The 27,256-nt window shown below is 35.4% G+C and overlaps 1 protein-coding gene across 8 annotated transcripts in view; it reads left to right on the forward strand.

Moving 5' to 3' along the window:
• Positions 1–27,256, forward strand: part of diaph2 (diaphanous-related formin 2) — a 494,681-nt gene that overhangs the window by 367,166 nt on the left and 100,259 nt on the right. For all 8 annotated transcript variants that reach the window (XM_051128238.1, XM_051128239.1, XM_051128240.1 and 5 more), the window contains one exon: positions 8,763–8,887. In XM_051128238.1, coding sequence (XP_050984195.1) covers positions 8,763–8,887 — 125 coding nt within the window. The remainder of the gene's footprint in view (positions 1–8,762; positions 8,888–27,256) is intronic.

Here is a 27,256-nt window from a genome sequence, read left to right on the forward strand (position 1 = left end):
AGATCGATAGGCCTGCGCACAGTTCTTTACTGCTCACGCTCTGTACGTCTTTCTCTTTCTCAGAGTCTGATTTCTTCTCGCTCCCAGGGAATTGTCAGCACCTCTGGTTGATGTCTAAACTTTCTCATATATCAAAATGCATTATAATTGGCTCCATTTGTGTGTCCCTCAGAGATGGTGCGTCAGCTATCTGTTGTCACAGTGGCTGCCAAAAGCAATATGTTTTCTAAAGAGTATGAGTGCAATTCCATATGTGCTTGATACAGATATCTGCCTTCTTTTTACAAAAAAAATCTTCTTTCTTTCAGGTCAGAGAAATGCTTGGATCTCTGACCTGTGGATATATATTTTTTTCTTCCACATTTTATCTCTCATCTCTATCTGCAGTTTGAGCTAAGTAATTGCATCCAATCCAGGTCCTTTTAGAGCCTCAGTTGTGAAGGGATGTCATTGAACTAAGGAGCTTCTCACAATAGAGTGGCGTTATCGCCCAGCCAGCGCTGTTTACAGGATCCTAAGGGAAGCTGAGGAGAGAAAGAACACTTTTATTTCCAGCCTCACCGCTCCTGTATGGCAAATCCTCTTCTCCAAAATGTGCGTCCGTTAAGGAGAGCGGACAGAGGCTGACGATTCCCAATCACACGCTTGATGGCCAGCAGCCAGCATAGACAGAGCTCACCACTATTTGTATTACATGAGGTGTGCTGTTGATGTGACGTGAATGGGAATGGGTAATCTAGAATTTCTCATCTCATTCAGAAGGGAAATGGGATTTGCTTATGGTTTTAGGGTTCTGTTGTTTGATCCTTTTTCTTTCAAATTTCAAATGTTGAAGTAGTTTGCAGTCAATCACACGGTGTGGGATTGTTTATATTTCACTAACAATGGATTCAGTGGTATTAGAGTGCCCCTCCTCACGGAGCCCTTGTTGTCTTCGTTTTATCCCTTTTTATTTACTCTTAACGATCCAGAAATGTTTTTATTTCATCAGCTGGGATCTCCTGTGGCTAGCAGCTCATTTTGAAGCATATTTCAACCTTAAGGTTTTTAAATACAAAAGCTCTCAAATGATCAAATCAGTCAATAAATCCTTAATTATGATTTGCAAAGTGAGGGATTTCAGGAAAACACGTATTAAAATAATAAATGGAGCGAACGTAAAAGGATTTGTTGCTTTTTTCCTCTCCATCCGATTAGCACCCCATTGATGGTGACTAGTAATTATGCTCAGCACAAAATGTATTGTGGATTTGCACTCTTTCTGCATTGGAATTAATTGATTTCTGCATAAACTATACACTGCTTTCTGTGTTTAGTGATATTAATGTTTGCTTCAATTTAAAAAAAATGTATTTCAGCATTTAGCACACCATATTAGTCATAAGATAGCAATTACATGACTTTGTCACCGCAAGCATATCATTTTTATGCAGTGTGATATGAGCTCTTTTGTTCTGCCTGAAAAACTCTCATGTTGAGATGTAGATATGCTTTTGTCTATTTGTACTGCTGAAGTATATGTGCCAAGTATATGCCATTACTGTGCTGTCTGTTTCCCATTACCTTTACTCATTCTTAAGTGCCAAAGGAGTGCTGGCAGATGCACAAATGTTTTCTAAACAAACTGAAAAGATTTCACTTTGCATTAACCAAATAGAAAAGCCTCAAAATTGCGGTGAAGTCTATCAGTTCAATGCTTATACAAGTAGCTTGCTTGTTTAGGGGTTATTATTGGATGTTGAGATCAATAATCCTCAGATTCGCTTCAGTGAGGACATGGTGTTTTTAGTATGTGTTTTAAAGATTGAAGTTTCTCGTCTGTTGTCCAACGAGAGGCATGTTTTCATTGTGAAGAGACATTATTGAAAGAACTACATTTTACCTTCTAAGTTAATAAGGTAGAATTGGAGAGGGGATAGTTTGGGTATCTGTAACGTCTTTATTTTAAGGGTCTCCTGAGCCTCAAACTCATTACATACCAAATTAAAAGACGTAATCTGGCTGTACCCTGTTCTGCTTCCTTCTCCCCATCAAACTTTCTGTACAGGATGAATGCAATGAACTCCAGTCTAATTGGAGTTTAATGAAAGTTTCCCACTTTCCTGCCAATTATCAGTGTACATATGTCAAGTGATGGACCATAGCTTTCATGCATAAACGTCTTTAGGTACCTCATTATCTTTCTCTCTCGCTCGCTCACACATGCTTCCTCCTCTTCGTCTTATTCATACACATTTAATGGATGCATACATACCGATCATTCATTCATGCATTAACTCTCTTGTGTAATTCAAATCCTCGCGCACGGGAAGATAAAGAAGCAATAATTCTATTGTAAACCACTTAATGGTTGTTCACGGGTGACCTTGTCTTTTGTTATATGCTTTGTTTGCCTTTGTTGTTGGAGATTATTTAAATCTCAAACGCCTTATGCTACACCGGGGCATCCTGCTCCGAAATAAATCTCAATTCACATTGTATCATCCGAGCATCTCAGCTACAGCAATGAAATATTGATACGCCTTATCTATAAATCTCACATGGAAATGGTGCCCTCCAACAAATGGCTGACAGTAACGCTGACACCTTGGCATTACAGCTGATGATTTGGTATTTTGCAAAGCGCATCTTCTTTCTTTTTTATGACAAGCGACGTTACTTCATGGCAGTTTATGGCGAGAGGAGACGGGAAGGAGCTTAATGAAATAGTCCTCGTCTGTCCCCTGGCTCTGAGAATGAATATCGCACAGTGCAAGCCCGAACAGAAGGGCAGGGCTCACAGGCACTAAACCCTGACTGTAAATCTTTAAGAAGCCAACCGGCAAGGAGTTTGTCTTATTGTGTAATGCCATCACAATGGGCACTAATGCTGTCGAGTCCTTGATCTTTAAATTCACTCAGATCTCAGCTCATGCTGTGACGATATTCACATGCAGTTTCAAGTGATTTGATATAAAGAAACAACTTTTTTGATACCATTTTGGTTGACTGAACCGACTGGCCTTGAAGAGGCTATACATAGACTAAAAAATAAATAGCACAGATGGAACGCAGGAATGAGCCTTGTGTGAACGTGCGATAAATTGAAAGTGCGGTTCGAATCTTTGGTAATGAAAACTAGCCAGTAGCCTAAATATTTGTTAACCTGAGAAGGTGACGAATGTTCGCGAACACACTGTTAGTGGGTGTTATGGAAGCACGCAGACCGCAGTCATTAGTTTAAATTGCCACGTCCCAGAAATGGTTACTGCGAATAGGACAGGAAATCTTTTTCAGGGTTATCTTTTTTCCCCTCCTCTCCAGATCATGTGAAATGAGCATGTTCAAGTTATTAATGCGGCAGTGCCGGTCCCCTGTAAACAGTGTTATTTTGTTGTTAATCTTACTAATGATATCCCAAAAGGATGCCTGTTTTATTCTGCTTGGGCTTCCAGCAGGGCTCTCTATTAAGAAGAGGAAAGCTGCTTCTGAGACAAACAAATTTATTGCTGAAAAGCAGAAACTGACCCATAACGAGCCCATCCTTTCAGAGGAACATCAAAAGAAATATTAACATTTTCCTCTTCTGTTAATTTTCGCATGCAGCACCACATACTGTTACCACTCCAACTTTTTTATAGCTATAATAACGTTCCAAATCCTGATTGTACTGGACACTGTGGCATTATCCTATTTATTGTAGTAATTAAACTAAGCAATTAATTTCTTAAGTGCTCACATTGGGAAATGAAGTATCTATTCATAGATTCTCTAGGCTGTGTGGTCTTAAATCACTTTATTTTGTAGTAAACAATGGGTTGCGTCAGAACCTAGAGAGCTTCCTATGTAGGGAGCTGATTTCCAAGTCAGTATCCTGACAGAGATGAAACCTCGGAAGTGATTGATTACATCTGCGTGTCACACTTGTTGCGCTCTGTATGGGAGATTTCACTCACTCAGTTGATTCCACTTTAGGCATTAGCATGTTGCTTAGCTAATGATCAGGCTGTCAGGCACAAAGCGGGGCACCCTAATAGACTTAAAATGCCTAGCACACTAAAATATGGTTAAAATAGTCATTTTTAATTAGATCTTCATAGCTGTATTTTTTTGAGAGTCATTTTGTTTCTAAATTTTAGGTGACATCATCATGAAAGATCATGAAAATCTGACTTTTTCTAAGTTTAAGTGCTATAATCGGGTCTGTGGGAAGGAAGGATGTAGGAAGAATATTATGATATTACCGCCCATTAATCAGCACGTTTCCACCCACGCCACCGCCATTCTGATTTCGCAAGCGACACCGGTGTACCAGTTCTAACGCCATGGTGAAAGTTCGAGCAAAGCATGTCAACCAGGGTTCATACAAGGTGCTTAAAGTGCTTGAAGTACTTGACTTTTTGAAATTTAAGGCTTGGAAAATCCTTGAAAATAGCAATGTTCCTGAAGAGGTACTTGAAAAGTGGTTGAATTATTAAAAGACAATGTATCTATGAAATAAGTGTTTCATTTTTAATAAGCACATATCTTTTCACGCAGAATTCATGCAATTTAAAGAACATATTTTTTTCACTTATTTCAGTAGGTCATAAAACTAGCGAGCTAAGTGAGTAAAGACAATAACAGATGAACGAAAAGAGGAGCAGATGAACTAAATCAATTTGAGTCATTTACACTGGATCCGCTCCGACTAATGTAAACTTGTGAGTTCAGTCAATAATTTTAAGTGATTCATCAGCAAAAGCCAGATTAAATTAAAAGAGACATTATTTTTTTTAATTTCGACATTACTTGTAATGATTTTAAAAAGCACATAGTGATGGGTGAAACTGACCTTTTCGAAACCAGTGCATTGCAAAATGATGCACTCCAATCAAAACACATATCGCAAATCATTTGTTTCAGATCGGGACTTCAAATCATGTATTGCGAATAATTTGATTTAGATCTGGATTTAGGAGTAGGTTCATGAATCATTTGACTTAGATCGGAACTTCAAATTGCGTATCACGAATCATTTGATTTAGATCAAAATGGGTTTGTGAATCATTTTGTGAACTGAATGATTCAAATCAAATAATTTACAATGTGTGATTTGAAGTCTAGATCAAATGATTTGCGATACGCAAAGTTCCAGTCTAAGTCAAATGATAGGCATTTTTTAAATTATATATTAAATGATCTCTGGGGTGTTTTGAGATACATTCTAGGGACACCTGAGACTGTAAAAAGGGGCATAATAGGTCTCCTTTAAATAGAAAGTTACCTCCAAAGAATGTATGCTCAGTTCTGGAACAGAGCTGAAATTTCTTCATTTGGTCCCTGGTGTTTGTGTTTCATCAGTGGCAAGGCCTGTGAGATGAGTGAGTCAGTGCTGTTATTAGCTGAACTCAGAGCTGGCTTTTTCTCACCCTTGCTGCTCCCCCAGTACCAGGTCCAGAGAGGCACACACCACACTGTCTTGCCTATCCATCTCCATCATCTGTCTGCCCACAATTCTCTCGCTCACCCCCTATAAAAAATCAGTGCAACATGCCATCAGAGTATTTTAAACCAACAGTGTTTTAGCTTTTAAAACCAGCCTGACAAGCTTGTAGCATCGTTGAAAAAGCTTAAACTTGTACCCTTGCCCTCTCGCTCGATTTTCTCTCTGTGTTGCTTCTGTTCTCTCACAAGACCTGTCCTCAGACAGAGTGTTAACCTCGGCTTTGTAAGCCTTGATTAGGGGACAGTAAATCCCCAGTTGTGGGTTTCCTCCAGCATGCTACTAATGACACGGAGGCTACCCTTTATATTGTTGTTAGTGCTTTGAGTAGATTTGTAGCTACTGCCCAATGTCCTCCTATTTTGGCTTTATTGTCGAGTAGGAAAAGTTAAAGCAGATGTTATTAGCACTGACCTCGGGAAATAGCAGAGATTGAATCATGGATTTAGGCTAACCAGACTTTTTAAAAAAAAATGCAGGGTGTACTATACAGTACTTTTGAAAAGTTTGGTGTTGGCGAGTTTGTTTGTTTTTTTGTTTTTTTTATTTATAGTGTTTTTGAAATAATTGTCTTATGCTCACCAAGGCTGTATTTAAAATTTTTGATGAAAAATGCAGTAAAAACAATAATATTGTGAAATATTACAATGTCAAAAAACGATAGCTGCATAATTTTAATGGAAATTATGATACTTTTACGATTATGATACTAGGATTCTTTTACAAATAGAAAGTTCAAAAGTGAAAAAATAAAACTTTTAAACAAATTAAAAAACTTTTGAAAAATTATACTTGTCTTTACTGTCAGTTTTGATTATTTTACTGTATCCTTGCTAAATAAATTAATTTTAATAAATAAATAAATAATCCTATTACCCCAAATAATTGTGTATATATTCTGTTATACAGTGGTATGCGAAAGTTTGTGAACCCCTTGCAGAGTGTGTGAAAATGTGAATAATTTTAACAAACTAAGAGAAGTCATACAAAATGCCTGTATTTTTTATTTAGTACTGTCCTCAGTAAGATATTTTGCATAAAATATGTACATATAGTCCACAAGACAAAAACATTAGCCCCCTTCATAAAATTTGGGAACCCTAGGTTCTTTATTCTGTGTATGCACTGTTTTTCAGAAAAATCCTCCATGTCCTGCAGATTCTTTGGTTTTCCAGCATCTTTTGCATATTTAAACCCTTTCCAACAGTGACTGTATGATTTAAGATCTGTCTTTTCACACTGAGGACAACTGAGGGACTCAAACAAAACTATTAAAAAAAAGGTTCAAACACTCACAGGTGCTCCAAAAGGAAAAATGATGCATTAAGAACCGGGGAGTAAAAACTTTTTGAATTTAAAGATCAAGGTAAATTGTACTTAATTTGTCTTCCAGGAAACATGCAAGTATTTTCTGTTGCTTCTGAAGGGAAAAAAATGGAAAAAATGATATTTCAACAAAATAAGAAAAATCTTCATCCTGTTCAAAAGTTTTTACCCCCAGCTTTTAAACGCATTGTGTTTCCTTCTGGACCATCAGTGAATGTTTAAACCTTTTTTAATAGTTAACAGTGTGAAAAAATAGATCTCAAAATCATACACTCACTGCTGGAAAGGGTTTAAATATGCAAAAGATGCTGGAAAACCAAAGAATCTGCAGGACATGGAGGATTTTTCTGAAGAACAGTGTATAGTTTAACTGTTCAGAGCAAACAAGGGACTTTCCTAGACTTTCACATGCCACTATATGTAGTATATATATATTTTGACATTGTCATTTTCCCCCCTTGTAACTGTTGTTACTTTTGTCATCCCTGCGTTAGACATAGTTAAGTAATTAATATATGAGCTAGAATCTGCACCTGGGTTGCTTACTCAGAATGTCCTTACGGCGACCCTCTTGAAGAGTGTTTGTCCACTCTAAGACCCATACAAAGCCTCTCATGTCTCTGATGAGTCAGAGCTTTGACCCTCTCAGACAGACCTTTTTGTGCCGTGATCATTCGTACCGTGTGTATCAATAAAGCTAAAGCCATACACCAATCACAGAACGGCGCCACGACTGTGTCCGCATCCCTACTGATCCCCCTAAGACACTGCTGGCGCTTTGAAGTCCAGACTTGAAAGGACTACAGTGAGTGCAGAGAGAGAAGGAGAGCAGTAAACAGTGATTATGTAGAGATTAATGAAGCTGAACCCATGCTGACGCCACTCAGCCTCAGGACAGCAGCCGCAGTCAGCAACTCCAGCATCACTTCACTGCACCTGTCCACCTGAGCACACCTGCAAGATTTACAACACAAACCAGCCAATATATGCTCGAGTACAGGGTGATAAGAAAAACAAGATATGAAGTCCAATTCACTTATTAGAAAGGGAGATGAAACATATTAGTTAAACCTAAATCTGGTGGTTGTGAATAATCTGCGTATTCTATAAATAATAATTTTTTTTATTTATTGTTTTCTGTTTTACAGTATTAGTTTATTGTTATAGTTTTGTAAGTTATTGAATTTGCATCACTACAATATCATCCCAGCTCAGAGATTTTTTTTAAATATTTGTTTAATATAGATATAAATAAACAAACAAAAAACATTTCATGTGTGCACTGCTTTATCCTCCTTCCAGTGGTTTAGTGGTTGATGGTATCTGTTGACTACTTTTTTAAGCCAAAAAACAATTTGATTTTGATTTCCAGTAGTCTTATTTATGTTCTCCCTTATTAATTTATGTTTTCAGCCTGGTTTATTAATGCTTCAAATGAGTGATAATTCAAACTGAAGTTGCCTGAATCACTATTCTGATATGCTCTGTGCATGATTATTTATCAATATTAAATGTGGCATGCTTTGCCTCTAGTAATAATGTCACTGATCAAAGTCTCTAGAGTGTAAAAGTTGATATAGAAACCCTTTGACAGTAACTTCAGTGCAGTGTTTAACAGACTTCATAGCCAAAGATTTCTGAGGGCTGAGTTAGATGCTGGACTTAATATGCTTGTCAAGATGTTGAATTTTAAATAAGAGCACTGGAGTTCATCAAACAGTATGAGATAGGCAGGCAACTACCACCTACACAGTATAGGAGAAAAAAAAAACATGCTTAAAAAATAATATTAACAATAAATAAAATAACACATAAAGCCCAACTGTACACTATGGCTCAGTAAAGTTAGACATGAGCTTGTAAACTCAAGAGTCATTTCTTGTCTTAGATCTCAATATATGTCTTTCTTTGACCATAAACTAAGCAGCATAGCCATAAACCACTGTTTGTTTGTTTTTTCTGCCTTTTACAGTATCTGCCCAGATCCTGAAAGCCAGCCTGGACACAATGGAACGGCATATTCAGAGACTGGAGAACGACATCCAGAACTTCCCCAAGACTGATGACAAGCAGGATAAGTTTGTTGAAAAAATGTCGATATCCTTTGAGTATATTTACTGATTTTACTGTCTTCTGTGCTGAAAAGTTTAGTAGGTTTCTGTGCAGTAATGAGGTGCTGAGGTCCCTTTTGCAATAAGCCATGAAAAATAATAATTGTTAATCAGTATTATTGTTTTGTTTTCCATTTTCTCCGTCTCCATTTGGAGGTTCAAAAGGTTGTGGTCAGTAAGATTTCTCTTATGCTCACCAAAGCTGTATTTATCTGATCAAAATACATTTTTAATACATTTTAAAATATAATTTATTCTTGTGATGGCAAAGCTGAATTTACAGCAGCCATTACGCCAGTCTTCAGTTTCACATGATTCTTTAGAAATCATTCTGTTAATTTGATGCTCAGAAAACATTTTTTATAATTACAGTAATTATAAGAAAAATAGAAAACTTTTGTAGCATTATAAATGTATTTACTGTCATTTTTAATCATTTTATGCAAATGCAAAATGAAAAAAATTGACCTCAAACTTTTGAATGGCAGTATATATGTCCATAAAACAAATTAGTTAATTTATTAATTTTCTTGTTTAAGAAATTATATCTTGATTTAATTTATCTAATAGGGTCATTCTGCAAAATCAGTGCCTTTTGCATCCCTAAGAAATAATCAAATGTAGATTTAACATAACAACAAATAAATGTGCAGTTTAAAAACAGCAATACTACGTATGGTTTCATCAGTATTACATAAAAATCAAATAAATGTTATTTTAAATAATTTAAATAGCGTTTATGCTGGTTAAGGTTTTTGATCTGCCCCTCACTATGATTTTTCTTTTTCAGCAGGACTTTTAATTTGGAAAATGAAGGCAAAATTATATAAAAACCATATTTTCATATTGTTCTAAACATAGTCTCATTAAGCAATGCTTTTGGCATGAGTATGCTTTTTATATAAAATATAAATCATTTTATTGATTTCATGTCAGCCCTGTTACCCTCAAAAAACCCTTGTAAAATAATGTACAGTCAAGTGACATCACTACTTGGAGGTTACATCATCTTTCAACCAGGATTCCAACCCTTAAAACACAAACATGTTTCTCTCACCCATCTATAATGTTCAGTTTTTGATGATTTATGAGACTTGACTGAGGGGTGGCATCATGCAATGTCAATTCTGTTACCATTTTTAAAATGCAAATTGATTTCTTAAATTTAATATAATCAGTATCTACAAGTAAACTCCTTTCAAAGTGTGCAGTATGTGCTTTTGTAAACTTGACTATTATCAAGAAATATAGCAAAATACAGCAAAATAGTTTGAAATCGTCAAACCTGTTACTTTGACGTGTGTAACAGGGATGACATTGATTAGGTTTGACCCTGATTGTCTGTGTAAAATTCAAACATTTTAAAGGTCACACTTGGTATATTATTGAGCTAATGCGTGGGTCATTCAGTGGTGTATGAGTTCTAATTAAACAATAGTATCTAGCAACACTTGTGTTGGTAACAGGGTTGACAAAAAAAATACAAAACATGAGGTAGAAAAATATTCATAAAATAGTAAATTACATAGCCTGAGATGGCACAATACAGTTTCATGTCATTTTAAGGTGTCTTCATTTCTTGGATATTCATGGACATGGACAATTTTTCCAAGTGGAAAAGGTACCAATTTTGTGGAATGACCCAATAAAAAACAAGAAAAAAAATAGAAATAGAATATTTTCTGAATATAAGCCTTGTTTTCACACATTTTCTAAGTAAATGTATCTTGTTTTAGGAGTGGTTAAATGTTTTAACTGGAAAACAAGACAAAAATACTGGATAGGCTTGGATAGGCTGTCTCAAAGTGAGATGTTTATCAGCGTTCTCCTCGTCTCTCCAAAGGGAGTTCAGCCTGGGAGCTATTTATACCGCACAACTTTCTCCCCACAGACTCTAATGGAGGACTTCTTAGCCTTCTATACTTATAACCCCATGCTGATTTCATCTGCTGACCAGCCACAGGCCCCCTCTCTCAAACTTCCTGAGGGCTATCAGCTCTCAAAGCACCTCTCCCATTTCGATAACAGAAACGCTGCCCTCAAATCAAATTAGATGCCACAGCACTTCTCGGACTGTAAGAAATGAGGAAGTTAGACACTTGTTTGACATCTGCTTTCTGACATGTGCATGGTTATGTGATCCAAAACAGAGCTGGTGGAAAATGGTGCAGATTTAGTGAAGTTTGACTTTTGTACCAGTTCTGAGCGACGGCCTGACTTTTATATTCCCGCTGCGATTCCCGTCGTTCCTCAGCGGCGTTATTAACTACGAGTAAAAACCATTAATCAATGACTTATCAAGTCTGAGAGTCTTCCCATATGTTCCCCAAGCACAGGAAAGACAGCAGTTAACCTTATTTTAGCTCTTTGTTCACGAGCTTAACGCCGAGATTTATGGGGGGCTTACGCGGCACTTTGGGTGGCATAAGAGTAATAGCCCCGGCACGCATTAAAAAATCTGCTCCGAGTCAAAGAGGGCTGCTTAGGTTTGTATGATTTAAGAACAATGAGCTGCTCTCGCCTGCAGTGCGGCACGAAAAAACAAGCCAGAATACCTCTGTGGCCTTAGTGACAGTATTGATTAGCAGGACTCGGGGAGGATTGGAACTTGAGTGAGGGGAAATGGAGAGACGCGGATCCACTGCGGCAGCGCCGGTGCCTGCCGGCGTCCCCAGAGGATTGTAAAAGCCGACCGGGCCCCGAGTGCAAACGCGGCCGCATCTCGTCCCTGTCTCACCTGATCTGTCATCAGAGCCGGCACGCCGCCTAAGCTGAATGCAGCCACGTCCGTTTGATGATTCGAGAGGGGTTTTTTAGCAGCGGAGAAAGAAAAGCGAGCGAGAGAGCCGTGGCTGAAAGGGAACGGCTCCACCCTCATTGTGCACCAGTCGCGACTCGTTTTCAGAGGCGTCGGAGCCCGGCTGCAGAGATGCTGACTGACAGCACGTTCAAACACAGCTGCGCCAGCTCTTTTGCGGATGACAGGGCAGACATTGTCACTGAGCTAAAGGAGGCCGAAAGCTGTTTCACTCGGCCATTGTGGACAGCAGGCTAGATGTTATAGAGGGAGTGATTGAATTTGCGAACGTGGAGGAGTGTGTGTGTGCGCGTGCACTTTCTGCTAGATGTGCTCCATTGCTCGCCATAGCAACAGGCTTCTCGGTCGCCTCTTTATGAGTTTGACCTCGACGCGACCTTTTGACAAATGACTACGGTGTGCAGAGTCGCAGTGCAGGAAGTGTTTTAAAAACCTTCGCTTTTTAGCCTCACGCTTGAGGATTTGTTTAAAAGGGGAGGGTAAGGAATTTCGCCTGAATGAGGAAAAAGACAGATGTTAGCTTGTTTACAGTGTTTTCTTTGCCTGTAGATACTCATCCAAATCACACTACTCCAGGTGGGCACTGTCGGAATCTTCAGATTTCTTCCTTTTTTTATGAACTGTAGCCTTGAGATCCATGTGATTTAATCTACCCTGAAATCACACAATTCTGTGTTTTTTTTTTACTCTCTGCTGCTCCAGGGAGACCCAACACAATACGATTGTGGCGTTTCATATGCAGAACATTTGTTTCTTTTCAGTTTTCATGGCAGCTCAAACTGCAGATTTAGAGCCCTGCCAGCAAGATAGGAGGAGAGAATGAACTACTATGTACCAAATTTTATGAGATAAAAAGGCTTTAACTAGAGAGAGGCCGTGAGAGAGCAGCAGAGGAATTTTACCTAGGTAGGAGTCAGCTTCTTTTTTTGGGGGGGGGGGGGATGTAATAATAGCAGTACACATTTCACACCCCTCTGAAAGTGTGGAGGTGACATTTTGCAATATTAAAAAATCTCACCAAATATGGGAATATCATATTAGATTCACATTAAGGCGCTTAAGACTCTGGAACAAATATGCATTTATTAGCTTACATGGTGATGCACTGTTGATATATTGATCCATTAAATAGAAATGATTGTGGCAGCAAATCAGGGCCGGTTTAAAAATGCACCAAGCGCACTGTTGCAAGAGAGAAATAAACTCCTGATATGCATAAGGGTTAGTTTTTAGAGTCAAATAAAGGAATTTACTTTTATTACCGACTGCTCAATATTCCCTCCTGCAATATGAACGAGAGTATGTTTGTCTAAAGTATTAGGTCAGCTATGGGAGAGTAGTTGCAGATGCATTATGTGTATTTGGAAGAATGAAATAGACTCCCACTGCCTTGTGTACATTATTTATTCCGTTATTTGTACTGAAGATCCCTGTGCATCATAATTCACACTACCTGCGAACAATGAAATTGTTTTCTTTTTTCCATCCTTTTTTTGTTTTTAGTTTAGCCGTGCTTTGGATGTGTTGTTTGTATCGCTGGAATATCCTCATAAATGCATTCACAGTGAGGTTGGGGAGTTTTTCATTACATAAATGCATTTCATACATACAAGATACCCCAGCATACATTAAAACCGTATAGTTATTACAATCCTCTGCTTTAAACCGATCTAAATAACTGGCGGAGTAGCTCATACGCGCAGCTCTTATCGGTAGGAATGCTTTATTTTTTTCCACCATTACTGTAATGTATGCAAATGACTGAGTAGGATGTTTGTTCAGCAGTTTAGTGATATCTATCTATCAGAATTAATGGCACCCCACAAAGGCTGTTAAATGAACTAGTGGCCCCAGGAGAGCTGTAACTCAGCAGAGGGACAGTGTTGGCGGTGGCCTGCCTGGGGACCGGGCGTACTGGGAACTTAATGGAGAGCGAAAGGGTTGCAGCGGCGTTCGGCGTCCATACTGAGTTTTGACGGATGAGGGGGCCTGCCTAATAGATCTCGCTCTGCTATAATTCAGTGCGCTGGTATTTAACTTAACCTTTGTTCTCTCTAGGGACTGAAAAACACCAATCAGCTGGCCAATTTCTCCCGCTGCCACCTCTCTAATGACACAGCACATGCAGGAAAGGAAAAGTTCAAATAAATACAGTGACGTGTGAAAGGAACTTTTAAAAATAGATAGTTCTGAATCTAAATTTGGATTAGATGAGCTGTTTGAAGTCTGAATACTTTATATTTATCGGTCCAAAATATCTGTGTGACATGTCATTACATTTTAAAATACTTCATACTTTTATTTTAAAATTAATGTTTTATTTTTTTGTAAGTATATATATATGAAAATGAAAAAAGTATATACTCAACCAGTCAAAAGGACAGTAAGATTTTTTATGTTTTTTTTAAAAAGAAGTCTCTTCTGCTCACCAAGCTTGCATTTATTTGGTCTAACGTACAGCAAAAACTGTAAATGTTTAAATATTTTTACTATTTAAAATAACCATTTTCTGTTTGATTATATTTTAAAATGTAATTTATTCCTGTGATTTCAAAGCTGAATTTTTAGCATTATTACTCCAGTCACATGATCCTTCAGAAATCTTCCTAATATTCTGATTTTCTGCTCAAAAACATTTATTATTATTATTATTTTTTAAAAACAGCTGAGTAGATTTTTTTTCAGGTTTTTTTGATGAATAGAAAGTTCAGAAGAACCGCATTTATCTGAAATAGAAATCTTTTGTAACATTATAAATGTGCTTTTGATCAATTTAAAGCATTCTTGCTAAATAAATGTATTGATTTCTATAATTTCTTTCCCCCCAAAAAAATAAATAAATAAAAATAAAAATTATACTGACTCCAAGCTTTTGAATGGCATAGTCTGTAATGTTACAAAAGCTTTTTATTTCATATAAATACTGATCTTTGGATCTTTCTGTTCATCAAAGAATCCTGAAAAAAATGTATTCAACTGTTTTAAATATTGATAATAATAGTAAATGTTTTTGAACAGCAAATCAGCATATTTGAATGATTTCTGAAGAATCATGTGACACTAAAAACTGGAGTAATGGTGCTGAAAATTTAGCTTTGATCACAGGAATAAATTACTTACTAAAATATATTCAAATAGAAAGCAGTTATTTTAAATAGTTAAAACATTATTGCTTTTGCTGTATTTTGGGTCAAATGAATGCTTCTTTAAAAAACAAAAAAATATATGTATTATATATGTATATATATATATATAAATAATTTAAAAATATTTCATATATTACCTGAATTCTTTCAGAAGGCAGTCTAAATAAATAAATAATTTATTTGCTAATAAAAAAACGGTATTAGCTGAGATAAAAATGGTTATTTGTTCCATACTCACTAAATGAATATGTGTATAAAACTTTCCTTTTCACCCGCCAAGCCATAAACGTATACCATTCAGATGAGAGGGCGCCGTTTCTTTAAAGACTCCCTGAAGCTTTGGACTTTATTGTGGCTCTCTTTAAAATGCCTATAAACAAATCATCTCTCGTAGCTCCCGAGCACAATGCCTCGTTAGACAGAGGAAATCACCCACCGAGGGAAGTGCTAGAGCAGTCAGGCCGGTCATTCTATAGGAAATGTGTGATTTACTTGTTTTCTTAACCTCTGCTTTCAGAGGAGCATAACTGAACTTTTTGGCATAAACAATCATTCTTGAGGAGAGAGAAATATCTGAGGCCATTGCTCTATTGTGCTTTTTTTTTTGAAAGGCTGTGGTTTCCATCCTGGTTTTAGTGTCGGCCAGCACTCAGCAGGGCAGTGTAACACTTGATTCCCAGCATAGCACCTTTTACGCGTTGTAGTATTCTGGCACACATTCTCACTGTGTGTTTTAATACCTGCTGTGGAGACCCAGTAGCTTTAGGCAGCAATGTTTGATGGGTTGAGAGAAGCGGAAATACACAGAGTGCTGTGGGAGAACATTTCATCCGCCTGATGTAAATCACAAGTCATATAGGGTTTCTTAGAAAGCTCGGCTTGTGCGACTTTCTGCACGTCTGAGCATTACAGATTGCTCCCGAAGATCATGCAAATCGAGGTGAGGAATGATCAGCGCCGATTATTATTTTACCTTTGGGTGCGGAGTCTCTAATGAATTGATGAAGATGTGTTTGCAGCAGCCTGCACGGTGTTTCCAGCCTCTGCTTAGTCTCAAACCTCTGTTAATTATGGAATTAGGTCAGAGGAATGTGGTGGCATCCTGCGCTGGTTATGTTTACCTCACAATAACTCAGCGTCTGCCTCTGGTTGTAGAGAAATTTGCTTGAAAGGAATAGAATCGCAATTTGCATCTCAGTTCTTTCGTTTTTTTGATACACAACCGGACTGAAGTAAACAGATGAAAAGATGATTGATTCAGGCCACATCTTTGAGTTCCCTTCCATGGCCTTTTTGTTTATTCCAGGACTGTATTGTCTACAGGCGACGGCATTGTTCGACAACAATGGCTAACTTTAATTCACCGCGTGTCACAGGAGACATTACGATTTTAATTAACAAATTCTAATTGGTCCCGAACAGAATAAACAAAAGCGCGACCAAATAATAATTGCAATTCCAGTAATGATAGTCATAAAGAAAGCAAAAGGCCGAAGTCTGAGCACAAAACCGACTTGGCGCTCGCGTCTGTGATTATGTTGCCGGCGCGAGCAGATTCGTGTTTATTGGGAAATGGCATCCAAACCATGTGTTTTGTGTGATAGGATTTTGCATATGCTAATGCACTTGATTGCCTTGATGTGTGGCTGGTTGGGGGAGTCTCAGCACGAACCAGAGAGGCTCGATAACTGCCTCTTCAAATCCCATCCTCAAAGCTTCCGCCATTCAGCGCGGCCCTCCGCGCTTTGGGAGGAGGCTGCGTTTGTAAAGCCATGATTAGAAGGGTATTTAATGGAACATCAGTGCCACTGATGCAGAATGATGCTGATTGTTAAAGTGCTGTTTTGCTTTGGCCATTTGTGGTATTATTGCCGTGTTTAATTGATTGAATTGACATTTGGGAGTGTGTTTTATAAGGGTAACTCTGGCGGAAACTGGAACCGTCGGGTGGGGGAGGAATAATAATAATAGCTATAAACCGTCAATGATTCAATTTCGCTAGCATGACTCCACGTTTTGCACTTTTGTCTGTATCTCCCATTTGCCTCTTTTAGATATTAGCACTGCATATTCTTCGTAAGCCAACGGGCTCCCAGCAGTGGCTGGGTATGGTACTCATTTACCAAACGACAGCTACGTTTACTCCCTCCACGGTCTTGATCAGACCCTCAGATCGTTCATCTGCCTCGATCGTATTACGTTCCCTAAAGCACAGACAAACAGCTGAAATCGTTCGCTGTCGTCACACACAAGCATTTGTCTGGGCCTCACCCTCCAGAGACACATATCAGCTCTGCACTCTCCTCTAATGAAAATGACACTTTGAAAGAGATCGAGCATATTTCTGCTATCGTATTTCATAAATCAAATTTTCCTGATTGCCTGACCTGATTCTTCGTAGTTGTTCGGTCTCAGTCAGTCATGGAAACGTCTCTATGCGAGTTATCATTATGCGTGCGAATTCTCTGGAAATTCCACAATCAGTGTCTCGTTAGGAGGGGGGAAAACTGGGGCTGATTTGGCAGGTCCATTAACCCGGAGCTCAGGGCTGACACGGCCACTACGACTGAGGCTGACAGGCGTACTACTCCCAGGGTGGAGGTGAAAGCCTTCCGTCGACTCTCTCTCCCTTTCATTCCTTCTGCAGTGTGCAACACATCATCTCTAGAAAATAGGAGGTCTGTGTAGATTTACATGCGAAGCACTGCCCAATTCCATCCGAGAGGTGGTGATCTGTATTAGGCTACATTCCATTTCATGGTTGGCATATTAGGTGTACGGGGAATATATAAAGGCCGATCCTACTGAAGTGGCATGTGGTTGCCACTTTCTTAGGAAACGTCTTTTCCGAGTCATAGATGATAGGATTCGCCACTGTATCTTCTTCCAGTCCATCAGTTTTTGAATTATACTTCATATCTGCTATTTCCAGTGTCAGAATCTGGAACATGATTAATCAAAAAACACATTTTAGCCTCGATGCCAGTATGACTTCACACATCAAATAAGGAATCTGAGCTGGCCGTATTAGTCTCTAACGACACAGTCTAATGGCAGTCATGTTTTATATAAAAATGTGTCCTTTATAGTGTTCTATCTGGATCATTTGGTTCTGTTCTCATTTCTGTTATTAGTCCTGTAATACCAGTTAAATGGCCAGTTAAATGCCTCAGTAAATGAGCGGCACACAATCAGTGTGCAACTGACTCTATGTTCTTTGCTGTCGTGCTAATTGTGGCTCTGTCGGCTTGTGTTTGCAACAAACTCCCTGTAGGCAAGTCGGTGCACTCGGCAGCCATCTTGGTAACCCCTCCGGGCAGCTGTTTTCTGTGTAGGGTAATAGGAGTGCAACTCCAGCTCCTGTGTACTAAGGTCGGGTGAAATTAAGGAATGAAAAATCGTCTCGCTTTCCCTTCGTGAGTTTGATTTGAATTTAATCGACCTCAGTCCATAAGAAAGTTAACATTGCATTATTATTTATTTTATTATTTTAATAAATCTTTAGCATTGTATGTATTAACATTTAATTTATTATTATTATGTTTAATATATTTTGTCAGCCATTACGTTTTTTCCTTTCTTTTTTCAACAAAAATATCATACACAGCCTTTTAAAAGTTTGGGATCAGTAAAATGTTAATTTTTTTAAAGAAGTCTTTTCTGCTCATCAAGGCAAGGTGTTTATTTGATTAAAAATACAGAAAAAATAGTAATTTTGTGAAATATTATTGCAAATTAAAATAGTGGTTTTCTGTTTTAATATACTTTAAAATAGAATTTATCCCTGTAATGCAAAGCTGAATTTTCAGCATCATAATTCGAGTCTTCAATGTCAAATGATCTTTCAGAAATCGTTCTAATATGCTGATTTATTTTTTAGAATTTAGGATTCTTTGATGAATAAAATGTTGAATGTTTATTTGAAATAGAAATCTTTTGTAACAATACACACTACCGTTTAAAGTTTGGGCTCAGTAATTTTTTTCTTTCTTTTTTTTTGTGAAAGAAATTAATACTTTTATTCAGCAAAGATATGTTTAAAAAAAGTGAAAAAGTAAAGATTTTTATTGTTAGAAAATATTTCTGAATAAATGCTGTTCTTTTTAAGCAGGACAACTGTTTTCAACATTGATAATAAATCAGCGTATTAGAATGATTTCTGAAGGATCGTGTGACACTGAAGACTTAAGTTATGGCTAATGAAAATTAAGCTTTGCATCATAGAAAAAAAATATTTTCAAGTATATTAAAATAGAAAACTGGCATTTTAAGTGGCAATATTTCATTTTCTGTATTTTTGATCAAACAAATAGAACGTGGATGAGCATAATTCTTTAAAAAAAAAAAAAGAAAAATCATACTGATCTCAAACTGTTGAACGGCAGTGTAAATTTGAATTAATTTTAATACCACTTTTAGTTTGATCTCAGTTGCATTTTTGCATTAGTAAATCTAATGCCTAAAAGGCATTCTTTATTCATTTCTTCTTCACTGGGAAAAGACAAAATCTGTTCATCAGTATTTCAATAACAGCATTTCAAATCAGCATTTAAACCTGACAACTATTCAGTTCTGTAAACTGAAAAGTGAGGCTTTCATGCCTGTAACCAGTTGAACGTTACAGTTTCTTCCTGTTTTCCCCGTCTCCTCTTCCTGTCTCTGATTTATAGTGACATCAGGTTTCCCTGTTCTCCCTGAGGGATAAAAAAAACAGTCCTAGAACGCTACACCAGCACCCTGGACTTTCGTCACTTCGAGAGAGAGAAAAATAGCACATCTAGTTAGCATACTTGAATGCACTCAATCTGAGAGGGAGGCAGACAAAGAGAGAGATAGAGACAGAGAGCGTGTCCCTGTTGTCTTGAGGGTTTTGGCGAGGATCCACAGAGAGCACTCGTGCTCTGGAACTTTCTGCTTTTGCTCCAGTCGGTACTTCATTATAACCCCTGAAGACACTGGCTTAAAGCCGGGTAATAGACGCAGAGCTTCTCCTACTCATTTGTCATGGGCCCGTGGGTTTGATGCAAAGCACTCAGCACTTGTTGCTCCGTGTTAATCCCACTGTAGACACCGACTCGCTCTTCTGTGCTTTTTCAACTCACCCGCCGTCATGGCTCGTAATTTCACTTTCATTTGATGTTTTAATGGAAATCCCAGCCCCTCGCCGCTGAATTGCACCATTGTCGCCAAATTACTTTATCAAATGAAAATTGGGATGTGTGAGAGAGAGGAAACATATTGTAGTGTTAGAAACCTCTGTTTGCATATGCGTTGTTTTAGGACACGCAGGAGGAGCACGGCGGAGAATCAGAGCTGTGCATTGGGCTTGGATTGTGTTACCGTAAACGATAAAGAAAAGATAAACACGGCCTCGGAGAGCCTCCGCTGCTACTTTATTTCTGTCTGCCATAATGAGCGTTATCACCATATCTCAGCAGAAATGACTGTAAGGCACTTATATAACAACTGATGCCTCAGTGATTTCTTAAATGGAAAGTTGAAGTGTACTTAGTCCACGCTGAAGATATACGGAGTTGGACGGTTGCCGATTATTCCAGTCCACGCTGTGAAATTTTCACCACTCCTACTATTTATTGTTCTTTAGTGCAAATATAAAGTACGAGGCTGAATATAAAGCACCCAGGAGTGTGGGCTGATGAAAAGACCCTCAGTATCATTAGTGAACTTGCCGTCAGGGTCAGACCAAATTATAAATCAAATTAAAGACCTTACGGAATCAAAATGTGGCTTTTAGTCCATGTTTGTTGGCTTTGAGGCCAATAACACTACTTGTTCGAAAGTACAAAAAAAAGTTTATTATTTATTTATTTGTTTATTTTAAAGACATGAGTGAAAACAGTACTATTGTGACATATTATTTTTGTATGAAATAAATGTTTTCTATTTAATATATTTTAAAATGTAATTTATTCTTGTAATGGCAAAGCTGAATTTTCAGGAGCCGTAACTCCAGTCTTCAGTGTCACGTGATCCTCATCATCCAGAAATCATTCTTAAAAAAAAATAAAACATAAAAAATGTCAGCTTTGAAAACAATCATGTAAAATTTAAAAAATAATAAATAAGGTAAATAAATATAAATTAAAAATGCTCAAAACCTTTGTAGAAACCATGGTACGTTTCTTTCAGAATTTTTTGATAAATAGAAAGTTCAAAAGTATGTTTATTTTCATTTATTTTAAACAGAAATCTTTTGTAATATTATAAATAGTAACATAATATGATATAATACTACTGTCACTGCTGATCAATTTAATGCATGTTCTCTGAATAAAATTAAAAGTTCATTAAAAATAAAAAATAATTAAATTAATATGATAATGATAATAATAGTTTTTCATAATATTTAAAAAAATAATGACCCTAATGGCATTCAAAGGTTTGGGATCAGTAAAAAAAAAAAAAATAATAATAATCTTCTGAAAGTCTTAGATGCATCTTTTGAGAGTCTTAGATTTTTTATTTATTTTATTTTATGTTTTATTGTTTATTATAGACAGCAATTAAATTTAAAGAATTTTGCAAAAATGAATCTCAGATATTTAAATTTATTTTAATTTTATTTAATTTTATTTATTATTTTGTATTTTATTTTACTTATTTTATTTTTATTATGTATTATTGTAATACATAAGTTTTTTAAAGATGCTTTTTATGCTCATTAAGGCTGGATTTATTTGTTCAAAAATACAGAAAAAAATTATAATTTTGTCAAATATTATTTCAATTTAAAACTGTTTTGTGATACGTTCCTGTGATACTTCTCTCAGGGTTCTTTGATCATTAAAAAGTTAAAAAGAACAGTGTTTATTCAGTATTTTTTTTTTTTATATATATTGTGGATGTGTTAAGTGGATAAAAAGTGATTGTAAAGTCTTATATTATTAGAAAAGTTTTCTATTTCAATAAAAGCTGTTCTTTTTAACATTTTATTCATCAAAGAATCAAAGAGAAAAAGTATCACAAGTTCCAAAAAATATTAAGCAGCACAACAGTTTCAACACTGATAGTAATTCAGCATATTAAAATGATTTCTGAAGGATCATGTGACACTGAAGACTGGAGTAATAGCTGATGAAAATTCAGCGCTGTGTCACAGAAATAAATTAAATTGTAAAGTATATTAAAGCAGGAGACCAATATTAGAAATTGCAATAATATTTCACAATATTACAGTTTTTTCTGTATTTTTAATCAAATAAATACAGCCTTGATGAACACGAGAACATTAAAAATTGTACTGATCCCAACGGCAGTGTATGTAATAAAACACCAAAAATAAAATATTGATGGATATCGTTGCATTTTTTATCAAACTAAGAAGTGGCAAATCATGCTTCATGGCTGCGATGAACCCTATTGGCTACTAGAAACAATAAAAATAAAAAGAAATGAGCCTTTGAAAATGTCTTGCTCAAACGTCCTATTTTAATATCAGATCACGTCAACAGCATTCTCATCAAGCGATTTCCTGGGGTCTTTAATGTCTAAACATTTTCACTTAATGCCTAACGACTTCCTTAAAAGAACAGCAAAGAATTTTGGCGTACATCTCTATTTGTCCTCTATTAGATTTAGCCCCGTGGCACTTCCGTCCATCTCCCTGTCCGTTCATATATGTGAACTCAGACACGCCATTAGCCGGATATATCGACTGCATTTGCCTGTTATGAACCAATTAGCGGGTTCATTATGTAAATACAGCCTGCTAATTATCTTGCGCGTTCAAATTAATTATGATGTATAATGTCAGCGTTAGCAGGAAGTCCAGCCCAGGTGGGCACTCAGGAATCTGAGCGAATAGGTGAAATGAAGTGTAAGGAGGAACAGTCGTGTCCTGATGTGGATCAGCAGATCTGGTAGCTGATAGCGGAGTACAGCGCGGTGACTTCTAATTAAAATGAATTTCTGACAGACTGGTGCACTAACAGTTACAAACTGCAATCTGATGTTAATCAACAGGGGTTTCTTCATTAATTGACAAAATTAGCCTCATCAATCACACAGAGGGGGGCGGTGGGGTTGTTCAGAGCTGCTGTGTCTTGTCACCGCATGCTTCCACAGGACGAGCAGCACGATACCGCCTCTGGACGACAGACAGACGCACGCACACACTGACGCGCCGTCTCTGCCGAGCCCATTCTAGCAAATGCGTCCTGAAATCGCTGAGAAATGAGTCATGTTTGCTTTATGATGATGCCATGATATTGCAAAAGCAGTGTGTTCAGTGAAGACGAAAACAAAAAGCCTTTCTGTTCAACATTTGTGTTGTGTTCTTGAAATGCTTTTATCAGGTGTTTACACCCAAGAATGTGTGAGGCCTTTTTTGCCTCATTAAAAATAAGCCCAAACACAACAAATTGCCCTCAGTGAAAAGTGAGTGCATAATAAGAAATACACACAGCCCTCCCTGAGCGTTCAGCACAGTTGACTTCTTTGGATGTCTCAGTCGTCTTTCACACTGTTTAGCATACTATTTATAGTCCAGACCCTGTAGACGTACCCAGATGCAAACAGCATCCTCATGAGTGCTTTCTCGCACATTTCTCTGAATCTGAGGGAAATAATGAATGCTGTGGGTCTCAGTATTACACATCTGCAGTCTCCCTTTATGCTCGTCAAATGGTCTGTTGTGCTCTGCACATTAACTTTGTGCTTATAATGGTCAGTCTAACCATAAGGTTCTCAGTTAAGTCCCATAGGAAGGAGGTGAGATTTCTTTAACAACTGAGTTTTTGTTTTTTTCACAAGTCTCAGATATTTCATTTTATTTTATAATTCATTTTATTTTTATTGGTTTTTTTTTTTTTTTTTTTTTTTTTATTATATAGTATAGCATTGAGATTAAATCTAAAAAAATAATGTTGTGAATCTTCTTAGGGTCTTATATATTTATTTATTTTATTTTATTTTTTATTAGTTATTATAGAGAGCATTGAGATTAAATCTAAAAAAGAATTTTGCAAATCTTCTGAGAGTCTCAGATATTTCATTTTATTTTATTTATTAATTCATTGTATTTTATTTTTTATTTTATTATATATTATAGCATTGAGATTAAATAAAAAAAAAGTGAATCTTCTGAGTCTTAAATATTTGTTATTTTATTTTATTTTTTATTATTTATTACAGACAGCATTGAGATTAAATCTAAAAAAGAATTTTGCAATTCGTCTGAGAGTCTCAGATATTTCATTTTATTTATTAATTCATTTTATTTTATGTTTTTTTTATTATAGTATTGAGATTAAATCTAAAAAATAATTTTGTGAATTCTGAGTCTTAGATATTTTAGTTATTTTATTTTATTTTTTATTATTTATTATAGACAGCATTGAGATTAAATCTAAAACAGAATTTAGTAAATCATCTGAGTCTCAGACATTTTGTTTTATTTATTTTATTTTTTATTATTTATTATAGACAGCATTGAGATTATATGTAAAGAATTTAGAATCATCTGAGTCTCAGATATTTTGTTTTATTTATTTTATTTTTTATTATTTATTATAGACAGCATTGAGATTAAATCTAAAAAAAAATAACTTTGCAAATCTGACAGTCTTAGATATTTTTTTTATTATTTTTTATTTTGTATTATTATTTTATTTAATTTTTATTTTATTTTGTATTTTGTATTATTTTATATTTTATTTTATTTTTATTATTTATTATAGACCATATTGAGATTAAATCTTAAAAAGGTATTTTATTTTATATTTTATTTTTATTTGTAATTATTTTATTTTTATTATTTTATTGTATATTTTATATCATTTGTATTTTTATTTTATTTTATATTTTTATATTTTTATATTTTTTATATTTTATTTCTATTTTATTTTTTTCTTATTATTTTATGTATTATAGACAGCATTGAGATTAAATCTAAAGAAGAATTTTGCCAAAAATCAGATATTTTATTTTTAATTTAATTTAATTTTTAATTACATTTTTTATTTTATATAATTTTTTATTTTATTATTTATTATAGACAGCCTTTAGATTAAATCTAAAAAAAAGAATTCAGCAAATGTTCTGAAAGTCAGATATTTTATTGTATTTTTTTTCTATTTTAATACATTTTTTTTATTTTGTATTTTATATATATATATATATATATATATATATATATATCTTTTTTTTTTTTTTTTTTTTTTTTAATTTTATAATTCCAGACCAGTAATCTTCTATGCTCCTGTTGAGTTTCAGATGGTATATCATATCATACCATGCCGTATCATATCATATCAAACAAACAAATAAATAAAAAACTAACATTTAATTTTAACAAAAGCATTGCTAAAAGGGAATTCATTCATTCATTAATCTCTATATATCTATCATGTCTTCCTGTTTAGTAGTTGTCTTGTCTATTTTTTGTTAAAAAAAACTTGCAAAACAAGTTTGATAATTAAATATAAATGAGAACTCAAATAATAACTGAACAATTTTATTTTATTTTATTTTTGTATTATTATTTTATTTTTTATTTTATTTTATTTTCATTACTTTTTTTTTTAAACCTAATTATCAGATGCTTTAACAGAATGATGGGCATCTCAGCTGTCTGTTCTCATCGTTTTGAGTAAATTCCTAGTGCAGTGATTTACTGCTCTATTGATTGCTATGATCAGTGGACCGTTGCCATTTCCGCCGCCACTCATTCGACTTCGCCCAGTCGCGGCGCCCACCTCATCTCATTGCGTGTAGGTTTGATTCGGTAGCCTAATAGTTACAGCGCCTGATCTGCAAGGCTCATTTACTTGTGCACATTAAAGATGCACACAATTGTATACCACTTAAACAGCAGAGTTATAATGGCATAACAATAATAGCATTCTGTAGCAACACTGCACATTTAATCTCACTCTCTCTCGGCATTGTAAGCACCATGGTGGTGAGGATCTGTCAAAACAAGAGTGTAATCTCCTCACATATCTAACAACAGCAGATAATAAGACCTTAATTATAGCCATAAGAGTTGTATAATGTGCTTACTGTAGCTCTGGACCGCATATTTCGTGGAGGCTGATGATATTTCAGAGCACAGCAGAATACACAGCAGGCCGTCTTGAATTGAAGCTGACATTCGCACAGGTACGGTAAGCCTCGTCATTTAAGCGGCGCACGGGAGACAGACACACTCCAGCTGCCTGAACCGAGCGCCGACCTTGGATTGACTCTTAGTGATGAAGACTTACAGTTGATCCCCTGGATTTTAGCTACCCTCCCTCGCTATTGGTTAGGACACAGGTAGGCCATCAGGAAGGATTGTTTTTTAGGGAGGGGATACTGAAAGACAGAAAGTGGAAAGCGTTTGACGTCTCAGGTGTGTTAGCAATGATCTTTGTTCTCTTGTACTCATCAGTGTGTGACAGCTATCACTCTTCTGTGAACCAGAGTTCTCACAACGTGTCTACACAGGACGCATGCAACCTGACACAACTAAATTTCTCCCATTATTGGCATTAGAAGTGTCTACATTGCAATCAACCATTGAGCCATGCTGCACGGTGCCACAACATTTCGAACATTTCGAACATTTTTAGAATTTCAACAGCTGTTTCTGTCTAATTTTCCTGTCCCTGTTTATTTAAAACATAATATCCAATCGATATTTTGTCTTTGAGTTTTATTCATTATTATTTTATTATAATTTTAAAATAATAATAATCATAATGATTATGATTATAATATCCAATATACACTGTCTATTAATTTTGTTTATTCAATATTATTATTTTATTATAATTTTATAATAATAATAGTCATAATGATGATGATGATGATGATGATAAGAAACTTTAAACTATTGTTTGTATGTTTGTTTGTTTTCTTGTTTGTTAGTTTTTTATTTAATTATAATAAATTATTTTAATGTTATATTAAGTAAGTGTATATTAAATATATTTAATATGTATTATTTTAATAATTATTATTTAGTAATGATGATGATACAAATAAGAATAGAAAAAAAACAGTTTGAACTTTTTTATTTAATGATGTATTTATTTATTTTATCTAATTTATTTTTATCTAATTATTAAATTTTAATTTATAATAAATGATATAATATATATATGTGTGTGTGTGTGTGTGTGTATATATACACACACATACACTTTATTTGAATAATATATCACATAAGTATATTAAATATATTTAATAATATATTATTATTTTGATAATAATTATTATTTAATAACAATGATGAAGATGATATGAATAAGAATAATAAACTATTTATTTATTATCAATTTTAATCATATATTATTTTAATATATATTTCATAATGTTATTATTTTAATAATAATTATTATTTATTAATAATGATAATGATAATAAGAAGAATAAACTGTTGAGACAA

This window comes from Labeo rohita, chromosome 14 (genome assembly GCF_022985175.1).
Source record: "Labeo rohita strain BAU-BD-2019 chromosome 14, IGBB_LRoh.1.0, whole genome shotgun sequence".
In the NCBI taxonomy this organism is placed as follows: Eukaryota; Metazoa; Chordata; class Actinopteri; order Cypriniformes; family Cyprinidae; genus Labeo; species Labeo rohita.